At 47.3% G+C, this 17,823-nt stretch overlaps 1 protein-coding gene and 1 long non-coding RNA gene across 4 annotated transcripts in view; one reads left to right on the top strand and one right to left on the bottom strand.

The window, feature by feature from the left end:
• The window catches only part of NRP2 (neuropilin 2), a 119,229-nt gene that overhangs the window by 34,727 nt on the left and 66,679 nt on the right, over positions 1-17,823 (bottom strand). For all 3 annotated transcript variants that reach the window (XM_055573213.1, XM_055573214.1, XM_055573215.1), the window contains exons 11-13: positions 15,725-15,841; positions 12,662-12,802; positions 229-491 (exon numbers count right to left, since the gene is read on the bottom strand). In XM_055573213.1, the coding sequence (XP_055429188.1) occupies positions 229-491; positions 12,662-12,802; positions 15,725-15,841 (521 nt within the window). The remainder of the gene's footprint in view (positions 1-228; positions 492-12,661; positions 12,803-15,724; positions 15,842-17,823) is intronic.
• On the top strand, positions 3,955-11,171 carry LOC129646678 (uncharacterized). The gene is made up of 4 exons (XR_008712116.1): positions 3,955-4,173; positions 7,156-7,264; positions 9,702-9,843; positions 11,007-11,171. It is a non-coding gene; the product is annotated as an uncharacterized LOC129646678 (long non-coding RNA).

The following is a 17,823-nucleotide window of genomic DNA, read 5'->3' as shown; positions in this document are numbered from 1 at the left end:
AAAAGGCAATAGGAGGAACAAAGAACCAAGTCTGGGTGTAGAGATAGGCACATTCTGAATAACAAATAAGAGTGTCATTTAGTTGCCATGGCAACGGGAGAAACACAATGAAAACAGCGGCGCTTAACCGCGTTCCCTAATGATGAATGGGCAGGGCCTTTGAAATATTGAAACGCAGATCACAAGGATCCCCTCGGATCTCCGCACCGTCTTCCGTCGCCACCCCACCTGGTACTCCATGTCGTAGCTGGGCAGAATGATGCGCCCGTGTTTCCACTCGCCGCCCTGGTCCTCGCGGATGACCCAGAGGAGCTTGCTCTCTTGGCTGGCTTCGCGCACCACCTGCAGCGCCACCCCGCGGCCGCCCGTGGCTTGGTACTGGAACTCCATGCACACGGGGCTCCGCGGCAGGTGGACCGGTGGGCTGATGAGTCGCGCGTACTGGCCCTCTCTCCGCCCATCACTCTGCAGCCGCAAGAAGTTCCTGTCATCTGGAGGGGAAAACAAACCCAAACAGAGGTCCCTGGTAAATGCTTGGGAAGGACACCAGCTGGCAGTTGTGGCCACTCGGGGGGTGGGGGGTAAGCCGGGGCAGAATTTGGGTTGTCCTTTATTTACGAACTTGTTCTCCAGGCTCTGTGTTTCTTTCTTAGGGCTCTAATTCAAATGCTGCATCCCCTTAAGGCCCTTTCTTGAGTCTTTATGTCAAGAAGGTCTCTCCTGCCTATTTTCTCTGCATCCCTTCCTTTGTACCTTTTACATATGGCACCTGGCGCCATCCGCCTTAGGTCTTGGTTGGCTGTATTGGTGCTTGTCTTTTCCCCCTAGATTCTGAGAGGCCAAGCCCACATTTTAATCATCATCAGCTTACCCAAAGGGCCAGGGCGCTGTAATGAACTGAATAATAAGGGGTGAAGTGACTGCTAGACTACAGGATGGTTCTAGCCAGGTGGTTTATGCTTCAAGCCTTTATCATCTTGGCTGGGCACTGTCCCACTGGAAGACATTTACAACCTTCTGTCTCCAGCAGTGCCGGATGAAGCCTGGGCTCTGGTAACTGCAGCTCAGAAGCCCGGCATCCTTGTTCAAGCAGAGCAGGGAATGGTGGCTGAATAGGAGTGGGGGATGGTCATCGACTCAATGGACATGAGTTTGAGCAAGCTCCAGGAGATGGTGAAGGACAGGGAAGCCTGGTGTGCTGCAGTCTATGGGTTGAAAAGAGTCAGAAAGTTCTGAGCGACTGAATAATGAACAACAAAGGGGTGATGCAAGGGAGCTGAGACCCCACTCCGTTCCCTGCCCCACCCTGGGGAGGCCTGAACGTGGCCTTTCTGAGAGAGTCAGGCAAATACAGCCCCAATAAAACAGGTGTTGTCAGCATCACTAACAAAACTATGTGTTTAGCAGAGAATATACATACATTGGGAGATGAAAGTTTCGCCCATCCAAATGTTTGAAGAATGTGTCTTTTGGCTGATGCACTTTTAAATACATCAGGTACTCTGTGGGAGGCAGAGTGCCCTGTTGGCAGACCCCATGCCTTGCAGACACAGGTGTGGGGACCTGCATCAGAAATCCAGTTCATGCAGGGGCATTTCGACCACTTGCAGAGAGAACAGGATGGCATTTGAGCAGAAAAATCTCACTGTCTCCTTTTGGCCCTGAAACATCTTATGTTGAATATTTCTAAAAGACGGCAGTGGCCCTTTCGCACCACATAACCAGCACATCGGACACCTCGGGATCATGTTAACCTGAGATGTGGGCACAGAGCTTTTTTTACTCAACAGGGACCGGGAACATCTTTGTCAGGGAAGGACAGGCAGGGACTCCAGAGCCCACAATCAGCAGAGGACTCCTGGGCCACCCGTGTGCTGCTGTGTACCTGCCAACATCATCTTTCTAGTGAGAGCAGAGCCTGTGGCAGTGCTCCCATCAGTGGCCCAGAAATAGCTCCTTCCCTCCTCCTGGTCACCTCTCTCCCTCCTCCCCATCTCCCCGAAGTCCTTTCTGGTTAGATTCTCCGGGATTATTATTTCTGGAAGCTACCCTCCCCTGAAGTCAAATTAGACCAGTTTAAGATGCATAGTCAGGATTCTAGTTTGGGATACCTTAACCATCTAGAGGCACATTGGCCTAATACCCTACACCATGGGAGCTCTTCAAGGCCAAAGTTAGCATAGATAAGGAGGCAGCTGTCTACAGCAAAGAATTTCAATGATGGTGATCTGCTGAGGAGGAGACACTGGAGTCACAACCAGACACTCAAAGAACTTCTAAACCTATGCTTCTCCTATCAGATCTCATTACTACCACTATTAATGATAATAATTATAAGGCCTATTTGCATACTGCTTTACAGGTTACAAAGCATGTTGATCTGCCTTTATAATTTAATCATCGCTATATGCTTGTGAGCTGGGTCTTATGAATCTTACTATACACCAGATGCAGAAACCAAGGCTGGGAAAGGTTCAAGTGACTTGTCCAAAGTAGAAAGGGTAGTGAGTAGCAAAGCTGGACTTGACTTCAGGTTTCTCTACCTTCGTGCAGTAGGCCCTTCACTTCAGCTGTGCCCCTGGTAACCTTGTCCCAAGTCCACGTGATCAGTCACATATGATTTAAGGCAAACTGGCTTGTCTACTGGGCACTGTTCCCCTTTCTCCTTTTACCTGTAATTCTCTGCTTCCCTGCCCCCACCCCACCACGTTTTCCAGTTCTCCTCACCACTCTGTACATTTCAACATTAATGCCTCTCTTCTTTCAACAACTCAAGCATTTACTGACCATACCACTGATTTTACCTGGTTTTTAAAAAGAGTGGAGGCCATTTTCATGCATTTCAGCTCCCCGCCTTGTACTACAATTAAATTGTTTGGTATATGTCTTTTCTATTTCCTTGGTTTGACTATAAGGTCGTGGCCTTACATACAGGAGGGTTAAGAATGCTTCTTCTCCCTGCCCCTAGATAGTGACACATACATATATATGACAAAATTTTCTGTTCCCATGAATGAATGAATGATAAACACATGGATAAAGAATGTTACGAGGCTCTCTATTGGAAACAAGAACAGATCAGGAATCAGCTGGGCTCTGTAATCCCTCAGGTTCATATAATCTTATAATTCCCTCCCATCCTACTGAGCCAACAGCCCTTTTCAAAGGTGAGGTGGTTTTTTTGAGATGTTCTGCTTTTTATTAAGGAACGTTTATACTGAAATATGAGTATATATAAGTAAAAATGCACAATAGCTTTTGCAAAGTAAATACACCTATAACCGATATGCAGATCTTAAAACAAGGTGAGCTGTGGAGGCAGCCAGTCCACTGAGCCGCCAGTGACAGCCCCCCAAATGCTCCCACGCTCCAGTCATTTCCAAGACTTCACTGCTTCCACCTCGTATATAAAGGGAACCAGATTTCAGAGACTTATTATTCAGCCTTCTTCCTTCACAGTTTCACAAATAAGACCCACTGGCTGTCTGAAAATTGCTTGGCAGAAATACTGTCACTTGTGTGAATTTACATTCTTAAGCAGCAGGGGAATCATAGCATAATGGTTAGAATTTAGTCAGTAAAATGTGTGTGGAGGTGTAAAAAGCCGGGCTGGCTGGATTTTCTCTGGGTCTGCTTTATTTACCCATCCTGTTGCTAAAACTTCAGGCACCGTGAGGCCAAAGGTGTCACAGACTGCCTCTCCCAGGGACCTGAACTGGCCCCCTCCCCCTCCACTTTTCCTCTCTTCTCTTCTCTCTCTCTCTCACAATAAGATGATAATCACTGTGCATGATTTAAAGGGCCACTGGAAGACCAGGGAGTTAATGCTGGTGGCGTGCTAAGCACGAGCAGCTGAAGGATCATAACTCAGCGCTGACATCCGAGCTAATCCACTAGTTTGCAGAATCTCTAGACAAGCAGGCCTCTGAATTTCACTTAGTGAAATCACTTGTGCCCCACTTGTCTGTTAAGTGCTATGAGCTCGAGGGAAGAAAGATGATATGTAAATTTAAGGAATTAGCAGGAGACATCAGTCAGAAGGACGCTGAGCTGCAAAACCTCCCCGCCTGTCACTGAGAGGGACTGATTAGAAGCAGGACATCATGAAGGAATGACTTTGGTCAAGAGAAGCCCAGAGAAGGGGAGAGGAAGAGCAGGGGCAAGAGAACTGATGTGAGTTGAGCACCTCGAGGTGCCAGACATCACGCTGGGGGCTTCATCGCCTTCCGTAATCTTCCTGTGAAATAAGTATGATGGTCTCCATTTTTACCAAAAAGGAAACAGAGGCTCAGAGAATTGAAAAGTATGTCCCAGACCACTCCTAGAGAGGGATGGAAGTAGGATCTGAACCCTCACTGGATCGAGTAAAATCACCAGAGCTTCACCTCTCATGGGGGCTGGCATCCTAACGTTTGCTAATCTTTTAAAGGCTCAGTCTTTCCATCTGTGAAAGGGATACACTAATAGCAATATTGCATAGGGCTGGGAGGAGGAGGAAATGGAAAGAGCCTTTTAAAGTGCTTTGCATAGGAACAGGGGCACAGTAGAAGCTCCATAAAAGCTATGATCTTTATTTCAACTACCATCCCTGAACACTCTGCCTCCTGTTATTGTTCAGCCACTAAGTCATGTCTGACTGTTTGCAACCCCATGGACTGCAGCAGGCCAGGCTTCCCTGTCCTTCACCATCTTCTGGAGTTTGCTTAAGCTCATGTCCATTGAGTCAGTGATGCCATCCAATCATCTCATCCTCTGTCGCCCCCTTGTCCTCCTGCCTTCAATCTTTCCCAGTAAGGGTCTTTTCCAATGAGTCGGCTTTTTGCATCAGGTGGCCAAAGTATTGGAACTTCAGCTTTGCTGGCTTTTTTGCTTCTTTTAGGAAGAAAAAGGGTCCAAAGAGCCCCAGAAACCTGGGAAGACCAATCGGAGACTCAAAGGAAGTAAGGTTTGGCTCAAGGACAGTAAAGATGTTCTCTGGAATAAGATGGTTCCCAGATATGTCCTAACCCCAGAAATGGGCCAGCCCCATGCTATACACCAGGCATTGTTGACCACATGTCTTTTGGGTCAATCTACAGTAGACAGCAGAGAAGGCAATGGCACCCCACTCCAGTACTCTTGACAGGAAAATCCCATGGATGGAGGAGCCTGGTAGTAGGAGCTCCTGGAGCCAGGAGCCTGGAGGAGCCTGGTAGGCTGCAGGCCATGGGGTTGCTAAGAGTCGGACACGACTGAGCGACTTCACTTTCACTTTTCACTTTCATGCATTGGAGAAGGAAATGGCAACCCACTCCAGTGTTCTTGCCTGGAGAATCCCAGGGACGGGGGAGCCTGGTGGGCTGCCATCTATGGGGTTGCACAGAGTCGGACATGACTGAAGTGCCTTAGCAGCAGCAGCAGCACAGTAGACAAAATACATCATTCTGGAATGAGAGTGGGGCCCCAAAAGACCATTTAGAAGGGGCCAGCCCTGCTGTTCAGAGGAACCACACTGAAAACATCCCTAGCACAGCTTTGCTTTAAATTCTCCAAAGCAGGAGTTTCCAAAAGCCATGCTGGCAATGTGTTTTTTGGTTTTTTTGAGGGGGGGAGGGTGGGGGGAGCGCAGCCCTAACTGTCAGAAACGTCTTAAATTCAGTTTTAAGTTTTCCCACTGTCATTTAGACACATGTATTCCCCCATGAAGTACAGCCAATTTCTGTCCTCTGACTAAAAAACAAGTTCACTCCTGAAGAATTATGACCCTGGTCTTCGCTTCCTCAGGAAACGTAACCCTGGCCTCTTCAGATGCATACTTTGCTCAGTTCAGTGCTGCAGCTCCTTTAAGTCCCAGCATCCCTGTCTCTGCTGTGAGTGAAGCACATGCAGTGTCAATGGAGTCTGCTCTTCTGGAACATTATGGCCCGCCACTGCCAAACAGAGGAAGTTTTAGCAGACAGTGACTGCTGATGGCTTGATAGAGCAAGGGTTGGCCTAGAATGGGTGGGCCACTTTACTGATTTGCTTGGACTTTAGGGGAAAAGCCCTTTGGATGGTTAAGAGGTCCCAAAACATGACAAGTGACTGGTTAAGAACCAGGTCTCCCTGCTAGAGGTTGTCTTCTTTTTTTTTTTTTTGTAGTTTGATGGCAGTGATGTCGCCAATGGATGGTTTCCAACAAGAAACAATGTAGAGGAAATACATTCAGCTGCAGAAAGAGAATGAAACGAAAATGTCCCAGAGATACAATCCCTCTCCTCCTGGACCTGACATACTTGGGAAGCATTCTGCTAGGTCCCTGACTCAAAACATCTGTTGTTGCCCATGACACAGGGAAAACAATCACAAGGGAATGAATAACAGGAGTTCAAAAGGGCAGAGAGGAAGTGTGGAGGACAAGGTCGCTCAGGCATCTTAACCTGCTGCTGTCTCTAGGAAGGGTCTCTTGACATTTCACCTGGCGATTTACAACCACATCTGGCTTCAGCTGCCTAAGTGCTGGGTGATCACGTGAACGTTCCTGGCCCAACCGCAACGGGATCAATGGCGCCGACACCTTACCAAACCCTGAAATAAATCACCAGTCTATCCTCCTGGCTATCGCAAAGCCAAACACACCATCTGTCCAACACACACATCTCCTGGCTAGCATCTTGCCCTCCTGCTAGAACAGCCATCTGAAAGACTATTTAGTACTGCAGGAGATGGAGTCTCTTCATATAGGTCATGCTTAAAACGTGAGTCAGCCCCTCAGCTGGCGTCCCAAGGTCAGCCTATGTCTGCTAAGGTCCTCAAATTAACAACTGGTTAAGGGAAACATTGACTTTGGATGAACTCCACAGAATGTTCTCAAGGTTTACAATTGACCAGTTTGTGGACATTTGAGGTTTCAGGCTTGGGTTTTGCAGAAAAGTCTATCTGGAGCTGATTTTTTTTGTATGTCAGCTTTTATGAAGGTTTGCAATCGAGACATTCTTTATCACACTGTCCCTTCACTGTCAATCTACACACTCAACCAATCATGATTTGCAGAAGATAAGGAAAAATAGTTTCTCCTCTCTACTGCTGTGATTTCTACAGAGTCAGAGGTATTTTCCTCCCTACTTTCCATGAAGAAGGGCCACCATACTTTCCTTTTCCAGTTGATGTTATTCCTTAAATATGGCTTTCTTTTAGCCCAGCTGCTCCTGGTCGTTAATCTAGCCTGGTCTAAGCCTGAGAAGTTCCTGGCTCCATATCTGAAGTGGCTGTGCCCCAGCCGAGTCACAGTAACTGCTTCCTGAAGGTAATTCAAGCTAATGGCAATTCCGTGTCTGGACTGTTCGCTGCCAACCGCCCCACCTATGAGGAAGGTCTTTTGAGTTCAGAGAGTTGCTTTTTAATTCAAAGAGTCACTGCTAGCTCACCACCCAAAATCAAGCCCATTGTAAGCAAGTGACTCATCTCTTTCACTGATTCCTTTGTGACCATCTACTGACCATCCCCAGCTACACTCAATCCTCCTTTGTGCATGTCCCACAGGGATCGCAGTCCTGGCCCTCCACGCTCTTGGAGTTTATTCAGCAGCCCAATGTGCATTACAACAGCCCTACACCTGATGGAAGAGCCCCCATTTGTAAAATCTGAGTATTTCAGAACATTGTATTCTTGACTTCCTCTCAGTTGGTTTTGAATCCAGAGTAAAGGTTCTGGCCTCTCAATCTAATAAGCGTGCAAATGCTAGGTGGCCAGAACTCTGTCCTCTGAGAAAGGCAAACTAGTCCCAATAGCTTTTGCCTGTTTTCTTTACATTACTTCCATGACTCCAAGTTACTGAAATGAAGTAATATTGAAGTCATACTTCATCAGGTCAACAAACGTATCACAGAGCACATATGTATACAGGGTGACCACACACTTGAAGATGCTGATGCTGCCCTGGCATAGCACCCTTTGTAGCTAGCCTTGTCTCATTCCTGAAGACAACAGTTTTTATTACTATAATTGCTATTACTTAGTATTTACTCTTTTTGATTGAATTGGATAGTTCCGATACTGTCTGTATTACTTGCTGACTTTACTGTGTTACTCACTTAGGTAGAATCATACAGTAACACAAGTACCAGGCACTGAACACTCCCATGAAGGGACCAAAGAGAAGACACATCCCCCTAATTATCTGCCCCTTGATTTATACCAAACCAAGGAGCAGCAGCAGCAAGGACCCTGGAAATTACTCTCGTGTTCATGTCCAAAGGTGCTTGAGCAGTGCTGACCAAGACAGCATCCTGTGATGACTGGCAGGTTCTCCATCTGCACCACCTCACACAGAGTGGGTACTGAGCCCTTAAAATGTGGCTGGTATGATGGAGGAACTGGTTTTATCTGTATTTAATTCTGATTAAAATTAAGTTAGCCATAGGTGGCTGGTGGCTACCATAAGAAGCAGGGCAGGTCTAGACACACAGGTTCACCACAGCATCTCTTGGCCTTGTTCCTTGCTGAGGAGTCTTTGCCTTGTTCCTTGCTGAGCTGAATCTGATCATCCTCAAAATTGCACCTAAATTCTGTTTCTGATCAGTTCCTGAGAATGTCTGCAGGAGATGCACCGGCTCCCACTAGGGGAGACATTTCCAGTGTCGTTGCAGTTACAGGGCAAAGGCAAGGTGCCTTCTCAGAGAGGGCTTCCCAGGTGGCACTAGTGGTAAAGGACCCACCTGCCAATGCAGGAGACAAAACAGATGTGGGTTCAGTCCCTGGGTCGGGAAGATCCCCTGGAGGAGGGCACAGCAACCCACTCCAGGAATTCGCAACAGTGTCCCCAGGGGCTACTATGACCATACTCCAGGCTTCTAAGTCACAAGCAAAGAGCTAAAAAAAGAAATTCTGAGTATCTTGAAAGACTATCTTGAAAAACAAAAACAGTGGAATAAAACCAGAGGGTGTCTTGTCAGCCTTAAGCAACTCTTTCCACTAGCCAGAAGAACCGAACTAATTGCTTACTTAAAAGGAAAAGAAAACAAAACAAGAGAAAAGAACGAAATCCGAAAACATCTAAGGAATGTAAGTTGCTTCCACAGACAGTTTTAATCAAATAGCCTGTTCTGATATTTCAACATGGCTATTTCCTTTTTTCTTTCCTGCCTTCTCCCTCTGCACGTGATGGAGACACCTCCTTTCCTAAGTGTAGTTACTTTTGTTTACCTATCCAACAAGGAGATAAGACATATGGCTGACTTAGAGAGTGGTGCGGTCTCCTCTTTGTGGAGGGGTGAACTGTGGGTGACACAGTGGCTTTCAGGCTTGACTTGGAAGGTCCCGTGATTTTGAACCCGTCAGCATCTGCCCTGCCCCTAACAGCACAGCTGTTTCCTTTCTCCCAACTGCTCCCCTCGGGGCCCCAGTTTTTTTTTTTTTTTTTTGAAGAAATAGAAGAAGAAGAAAAAAGGACCACCCTGAACAGAAAAGGCTTTCTATCCTCTCCTGCTTAGAATCCAGCGTCATGTTTTGTAAGGAGATGGACAGTGGGAAATACAGCAAGTGATTCTTTAAATCATCAGAGGATGGACAGATGGGCTCTGATTCGGTTTTCTGGAGGCAGCGTCTAAGGGCTGCTTTTGCAAACCTCAGGGATTCCTCTGGAAGAGGAAAACTGTTATTTTCTTTCTCAGTTTCTTAAGGGAGAAACAACATTAGATCTAGCAGTTCCTCGTGGCCCTAATTTTCTTTCTGTCCCTATCTAGCCAGCCAAGGTTGGACTGCTGCCTGCTCTTCGAGATTGCTCTGAAAAGCCCTCCCAAACCACAGGGTGTAATGAATCAAGCGGAATGAGAGCAAGGATGAGGATCCCCAGCCAGTAGCTAGGGTCGACCAATGGGGCATCAGGTGAGGGCTAGGGCAGGGTGAGGAGTGGGCAGAGAGGAACCCTGTCAAACAGAGAGTAACTTAAGCTCTTCCCAAAGTGTCACTTGCAAATTGGCGGCCTTGGAACCTGGACCTCCAGGTCAGCCTGGACTGGGCTGACCTCAGGCCTTCCTAGAGAAAATCTGCTCAGAAGAGTGCAAGGGAGAAAGTGGAATTGTTAGAAAGAACCTGAGGATGGATGCTAAATGAGATTCAGTAAATCTTCCCTTGCTCTATCATCTACATCCCTTCATGCAAAGCACCTTTGCCAAGCTGTCCCCTTATATACACACCACACACGCACACACACACATGCATATAAACCACAAACACACTCAAGCACAAACATACAGACACACACATATGCACACATTTGCACATACACACAAACCAAACACATGCATATCCATATTTACAAACATAAAATCAACACATAAAAACATAACATATGCACATACAGACACAATCACAAATACCTTGAGAAAGAAACACATGCACAAACATACACACAATGCACAAGTACACACCTATAAATGTGCATACACCCAGACATACACCCTGCAAATCTCCTTTATGTTTGTATAGAAACTGGGGGTTGGGAAAAACAACCAATTAATTGGGCCAAGTCTCAAAGGAGAGGAAATGAAATGAAAAATCCAGGCTGGGTTATAAAAATAAGTATTTTTTTCCAACGTGCAGGAGGCTCATTATATTAATTAAACATTATTGCAGTGAACGAGGGCGGGGGAAGGATGATTAAGGCTGGGACGAGGGTAAGTGTTCTCCCCCGTTGCCCAGGGCGGTGGTGATCTTCAGATATTAATCTCTCTGAGCACTCAAATGCTGAAGAGATAAACACTTGAAATATGAAAATGTTTTTCTCCAGAGCAGACGCCGTGACCCTCCGGGAAAACAAGCGCAGGCCGAGTCAGGAGGCGGCCTGTGGTGCTCTCCCTGCATCTGTTTGACGGCCACCCTGGGGAGGGGGGGACACGGCCAGGCCTGGGGGTGAGGGGCAGCAGAGTCACTCTGGGAGACTCTGCACAGGGGGACGTTCTCCCCCTTTCCTTCTCTAGGCCGGCAACGTATGATCTACTAATTTCTAGAATTAACCTCTTTCCTCTCAAACTCTTTTGGGGGCCTAGGTCCAGGAGGAAAGCTAACTCGTGACGTGCTGGAGCAACATCTACTATGTACTGGCTTGAGAGAGCTGATTGTGGAATTTTCTGGAATTTTGTAAGCCAGCTGTTGAAACACAAGCATTATTACCAATGGAACTGTATAAAGTTACCCAGAAATTAAGTATATTAAAAAACATTTTGATATTTGGCAAAACTATTACAATTATGTAAAGTTTAAAAATAAAATAAAATTAAAAAAAAACACATAAAAAAAGAGTAAATTCTCATAAAAAGAAAAAAAAATAAAATAAAAAACAAAAGGAAATAAATTCTCAAAGTGCAATACTTCCTAATTATTTTAATACATCTTACCAGTACACATGATTCCGAAGTTATTTATATCTATTGTATCTGCGTGATGGAAAAAACTGAGGCTGTGTTACTTACTTCTCCACTCCGCCTCTGATGATGTCATGTTGGTAGCTTGCGTTCAACCACAGTGGGGGATTTACACCACAGAGTGGCAAGCATTACAAAGCAGATTTAGAAAAAAAAAATCCTGGTGGTTAAACCTTACTGGAACACTGCTATAAAAGCCTGGCACGTACAGAGTGTGGATAACTCTTGTCTCTACCTGCTTAGAAGGGCTAAAGACAACCCCTCTCTACACTTTGGCCACCTGATTCAAAGAGCCGACTCACCGGAAAAGACCCTGATGCTGGGAAAGATTGAAGGCGAAAGGAGAAGGGAGCGGCAGAGGATGAGATGGTTACAGTGCATCACTAACTCAATGGGCATAAATTTGAGCAAACTCCGGGAGACGGTGGAGGATAAGGAGCCTGGCGTGCTGCAATCCATGGGGTCGCAAAGAGTCAGACACGACTTAGCAACTGAACAACGACTCTGTCAGCAGGGTCAGGAAAGGCTTTGAGGCCAAGTGGGTGGCTTCCTAATATTCCAAGGACTGGCAGCGATGCTCTTTGAGAGGCCAAGTGGTTCATGCCCTTGACTTGGTTTTCGACAGAAGTGATGATACCTTCCCAGAAGTATCAGTCAAGGAGTTTGGGCCAGGAGTTTCCCAATGAGCCATTTTAGGAACAATACCCACCCTGGAGCTGACCACAGGCTCTGCTGGTGGTGGTGAGCTGACTATGGGAACAAAGGGACACTGACCCATCCCTCTCCTAGGAACTCCCAGCTGCTCTTTCTTCTTCTTTTACCTTAGCCTCTCCCACTCCCTCCCAGGTTCCAGGCTGCACTGTAATCACGAGAGAGGGCCAGGAACCACCAAACAGCTATGCCGTCGGGTGACGTTGTGAGCAAAGACTTGGTGGTTTGTGGGCAAAGAGCAGAGGACTGCTCCATGGTGGGAAGTTACTAGGAAGCTCGCCAGGGAATCTAGAGCTGAAAAACATGGTGCAGGCTGGTCTTGCGCCGGTGTTAAGTCGCTTCAGTTGTGTCACACTCTGCCACCCCTCCTGGTGGACTATAGCCCACCAGGCTCCTCTGTCCATGCGGTTCTCCAGGCAAGAATACTGGAGTGAGCTGCCATGCCCTCCCCTCCAGTGGATCTTCCCAACCCAGGAATCCAATCTGTGTCTCCTGCATTGCAGGTGGATTCTTTACCGCTAAGCCACCAGGGAAGTCCTCTCTCAGCTCATCACTCGTGGCTGGCTTACCTGGAAACGTCCGGTCATCAGGACTGGAACTGCTGGCCCAGGTGCTCCTGAGCCACTTGGCATGATCGTACATCCAACCACAGGGCTCCTCCGGGAAATCAAAGTTGCAATTGAATCCTGAAGGGAGCTGCAAATCTTTGTCTGAAAGGAAAACAAAACCCAAAACAAGGCAAATGAAATGGGTTCGGAGAACAGCCACAGTGGTGCTATTTAAACCGCTGGCAGGGCCTAAGGGGAGAACAGAGAAAGCAATGGCTCCCTTTGCTTATTCATTGAACCCATCTTGGCGATGGCTGGCTTTCGGGTCAGCCTTTGGTCTCATCCTTCCCAGGCATGAAAGCCAAGTCTGCCAGTGGTTCCCATAGTCAGCAATTATAAATGAGGCCACCAAATGGCTGCAGGCTCTAATCAGCCTCTTCTGTCCACCTTGGAGAGCAGACAAATGTGAAAATCGCTGTTCCCTAAATGCCAGAGAAGAATGTCTCCCCAGTGCCTTGGTGGAAGGCGGGATCCTGCCAACCTGGCTGTCAGCAGTGATGGGCAGCCCGTTGGCATCCACAGAGGCTGGAATTCAAAATGCAGGAGGTGCTGGCTGGGGAGGAGAAAGTGACCTCGGAAACAAGGAGGGCTTGTTTGCTCCCCTTCACCTCCCTGTGCCAGGTCTCTTGTTTCAGAGGACCAGTCAGTTCAGAATCCCCAGGGGGAGGTGCTGCCAGGAGGGCAACTTGGCATGTTAAGGGCAAAAACGAGGGGGGGTGGGGGAAGACCAGCCTGCCACCCAGCTCAGCGCCAATCAGGAGGAAGAATAATTTCACATGGCTCAGAGTGCCCCAAGGCCAGGATTCCAGGGGCAGCAGAGAATGGAAATCCAAGAAGAGACCACACAATGGCTTGCCTCCATCTGCAGGGCTGTTCACCTCTAAGTGAATAGACTGAACCCAAGAGTTTCTTTTGAGGTTCCACTTAGCTCTAAAAATCCAGTCTGAGCTGGTGCCAAACATGTGATGAAGTGGAGGTTGGGGGGGCGGTGAAGAGAGGAAATGGAAACCCAAATTAGGATTCTTGGCTGCGGAGACAGCGGAAAAATGCTGCTCAATGCTGGGAGCTGGGAGGAAGTGGGGTCTTTGGCCTTTTCACTTCCCTTCTCAGGCTTCCCAGAGAGGAATTTCCGTGGGGAAGACCTAGAATGCAGGTTAGGAAGTCGAAAGGGAACAACAGACTGATGGCAACAAGCTGCTCCCACCCTGGGGGCGAGGAGGGCTCACCTCTGAGGGGAGGGCCCTGCTGGCCTGGGGGCACACGGCAGATTGCCACTGGGTCCTGCTCGTCTCTTTCCCTTCCCGAGAAAGAATATTTAATATTTGCCCATCCTTGGCCAAAGTCATCATGAGAACAAACACATGGAATCTATTATTGCAGCATCAACCTGTGGCTTGGAAAAGTCAGCCCTTCGCCCTCACCATCCCCTTCTCCTGACAACTTCTAAATTTCTATTTTTCCATTCAAAAATATGGAGTAATTCAATATAGCATAATTCCTCTCGAATGTTTATATGCATACTGTATCTCAGGAACCCAATTCCACAAAGACATCTTTTGCTAAAAAAAAAGAGAGAGAGAGAGAGAGAGAGAAGGGAGGAACCACTAAAGAAACCCCAAATGAGACAAACCACACTATAAACGGGAAAATTATATTAAACTTCTGATTTGCAACAGAACTCTTAAATTTTCCTTTGGATTGGCATTTAGATAAAAACCCTCCTTTTGCCCTCCACCAAGCTAACTCTGCTAATCCAACACCACACAGTAAATGAATGCATTCCCCTTTTGGCTCTCAAACTCTTTCAAACATGTCTTGGAAGATTCTCCAAGTCTCTTTCTCCTCTTCATAAAACAAAAACAAGTTCATTAAAATGTCAGAATTCTGAATTCAACTATCCCTGACCAAGAGTGTCCCCCCCCAACCCGCCCACGCAATATACAAAAGCGCATTCCTAAAAGCATATGCATTAAATTATCATTTTGCAGTCATACAACTTCAGCATTTATTTTTGGCTCTCCTCCCATTCTTCTTTGTAGCCATTTTTGGGAGCCGTCTACCCCATCAGCACAGTTCCTCGTACTGGCAAGTGGTTAAGGGCATGGGTTCCACAGCCTTTGCCATCCATCTCCCCACTGACTGGGTGCTAGGTTTTTATGTCTCCATCACTTCCCCAGCCTCTTGACCAATCTTCCCTCATTTGGCTTAATGAACAGTTAATAACGATCAGCAATTTACTGTAAATTGAGGCTGTCAAGCATTTAATCCTAGTCAAAAATGCCAGGTGTTCCAAAATTTGTGGTTTGTTAGGAATGTCCTCATATTCTGTGGCCTTAGCAGGAAGATTTAAAATGTGATGTCCTTCTTGGGCTCTGCCAACTATTGTTTTTTTCATCTGAGTTGGATATGCTTAGGAGAGAAAATGAAAATGATACAGATTTCCCATGTGATGAGGTCAATGGGAAATGAAGAGGCCCTGAGTGTTGAGGGACAACTGAGGTGCCTTTTCGTACTGCTGCCTTTGTCCCTGACCTCACTCGCCTGTGGAGAATGCAACGCCCACTCAGAGTCATAACTGTAACGCTTTCTCAACCAGCGATGGTGAAGACACAGGGAAATGCAGGTAAGTCATGCTTAACTGCTGAGTTAACCCAACTATTGTGTTCCACTGACCAAGTCAACCAGCTGACAGACAGATCTCCCTTTGACTGTGCTGTGGACACAGCCATCACGGTTGTGGATTCTAAAGACAGGAAGTGAGGGCTTGGAAAGGAGACTTCTCAACGGAGTTCTCCTTGGATGGACCCTTATCTCAGCTGATGACCAGTGTACTGGTTTTTCCAATATCTGAATCCTTCTAGATAGGTTATAAATAGCTACTGCCCCAAGTCCCTAAGTATCACACCTTCCTGACCTCTGACCAAGGGACCCCCAGTTCCTGGCCCCCACCATGGACCAGCCTCCACTGTGACTGGCTGGCACCCATGCCACCCCGGTGAAATACAACCACCCCCCCATCCTCACCATCCTCAAAGCTGCAGTTCTCCCCACAGTCCGTGGCCTCCTCATCAGTGGGATACGGGGTGGTGGTCTCTTCGCTCTTCACGGTGGGTCCCAGTGTCTCAACTGTGGGCTTTGAGTCTGCAGAGAGGCAAAGTACAGGAGTGAATCCTTCAGGCAGCAGCCTGTGTCACACCCAGCAGGAGGAAGATGCCAAATATTAAGTCTCTCCTCCAAGGGTGGGCCTTTCAAGATGGCAGGAGAAAGGAAAGCCAAGATGGACACACACACACACACACACACACACACACACACATGAAGTCACTTCTGTGTGCTGTGGTGAAGTCAACACCATAACCTGTGTTAAGGAGAATGGTCCCTAGCTGTAGAAACAGCCATGACAGAGGGATGAACACAAACCCACCTGTTTACTCCACTGCAGAGGGTCTGAGGCCAACACAAAAGGCCACGCCAGGCCATAATGAATGTGGGTGACACGGACCCCAGGTGGGACTCAACCATGCCCTGGGTGTTCTGTTTAAGACATAGAACCTGCTTAAGACACTGGACCTAGCGGTCCAATCGTTAAGACTCCACGCTTCTAGTTCAGGAAATGTGAGTTCAATTCCTGGTCAGGGAAGATCCCACATGCCACGTGTCATGGCCAGAAATGTTTTTTTTAAAAAAAAGATCACTTAAAGACACAAGTACGGGTGATACACGTAGTGAACAACACCCATCAAGAATGGTTTGGAAAAAAGTCTCGGTTAACACAGTGAGCTCCATCCTGTGGAAGACACGTCGGCACACGGGCCCTTGTGTGGCCACTGGAGTGCCCCTGGCTCGGCCCAGCTGGCACACGGAACAGGCCTTCTCATCTCTACCTTCTCTGAGTCAGACTGTGCTTTTATGAACCAAAGCTAACCTGACCTGGGAGCCCATCTGTTACAGGATCATCAGAAGCACAAGGGCTGAAGTCATAGCCAAGCCATTGGGAAGTGGGACCCCAGACACTGTTTCTGTTTGCACAAAACTGAATGGAAAAGAATAGGGCTCAAAGGGACTCAGACTCCATTCAGTGGAAAGCATTTAGGGCTGTGCCTTTAGGTCAGGGTGTGGCAAGTACAAATGCTTCTAGGACACAAACCACCTTTGTAAGGCGGGGATGGCCCACTGCAGGGCAGGGAGGGTAAAGGGCTGAGGGGAAGTGGTAGAGGAACTCCACAGGCCTGTTGTAAAGGAGGCCACCACCATGATGGCCCCACGTAGGGAGGTGGCCAGTGTGGCCAGATCTTGCAAATAGATGTCTTTTCCCACACATGAAGCCAAAAAAAAAAAAAAACAAAACCAACAACAACCCAGGGAAAACCGCCAGACTTGTCAATGTTGGTAACTGATTCAAAATATGAGGAGCAGGCAACCGAGCCTGGCTGGGCAAACCTGGCTTCAGGCAGTCAGTTCTGCCCTCGGCTCTAGGTGATTCATTCACCCATCCATTCTCTTGTTTATCTGTTGCTGCCAGTCATTTCATTCAGCAACCTTTCATGAAGTGAATGAAAGCATGAGTCAGGTGCTAGGTGGGGCCCCAAGGAATGCTGGAAACTGATGTTTAAGTCTGTGTATTGTGAGGTGGGGTCTTCATCCCAGGGCTGGCCTCCCATAAGACTCCCCAAAAAGCCTGTGCATGGCTCCTACCATTTCTATATGTGTTTTTTTGTGCTACTGTATGTAATTACGCATCTTTGTCAGCACCCTTCAGGATACCATTTAATAAAGCCGGGAGCTGAAGGAAATCACTAAACGCGCTGAATAGCTTTTTCACGGTCGACTTCCCATCTTTCTGCTATTAAATACTACGAGCATAACCTTTCATACTTCCTTTTGCCATGCCTGCCTCTCACTCACAGTAAATAGCAAACAAACCCAAAGCGTCTTAATTTGTAAGTTCAAATTTGTCACCGTGTCACAGAATCTCCAACACCATTGTAAAGCAACTATGAGCAGCAAGGCAAGAAGTAATCATTGGAAACAAACAAATGAACAGGTGAAGTAGCCCCGTCAAATTACTTAGCTGCAGCAACTCAACCCAGCCCATTCTATTCCTTGTTATCCTTTGGGGTGGG

This window comes from Bubalus kerabau, chromosome 3, assembly GCF_029407905.1.
Source record: "Bubalus kerabau isolate K-KA32 ecotype Philippines breed swamp buffalo chromosome 3, PCC_UOA_SB_1v2, whole genome shotgun sequence".
Taxonomy (NCBI): Eukaryota; Metazoa; Chordata; class Mammalia; order Artiodactyla; family Bovidae; genus Bubalus; species Bubalus kerabau.
This window is presented reverse-complemented; position numbering and strand designations above follow the sequence as displayed.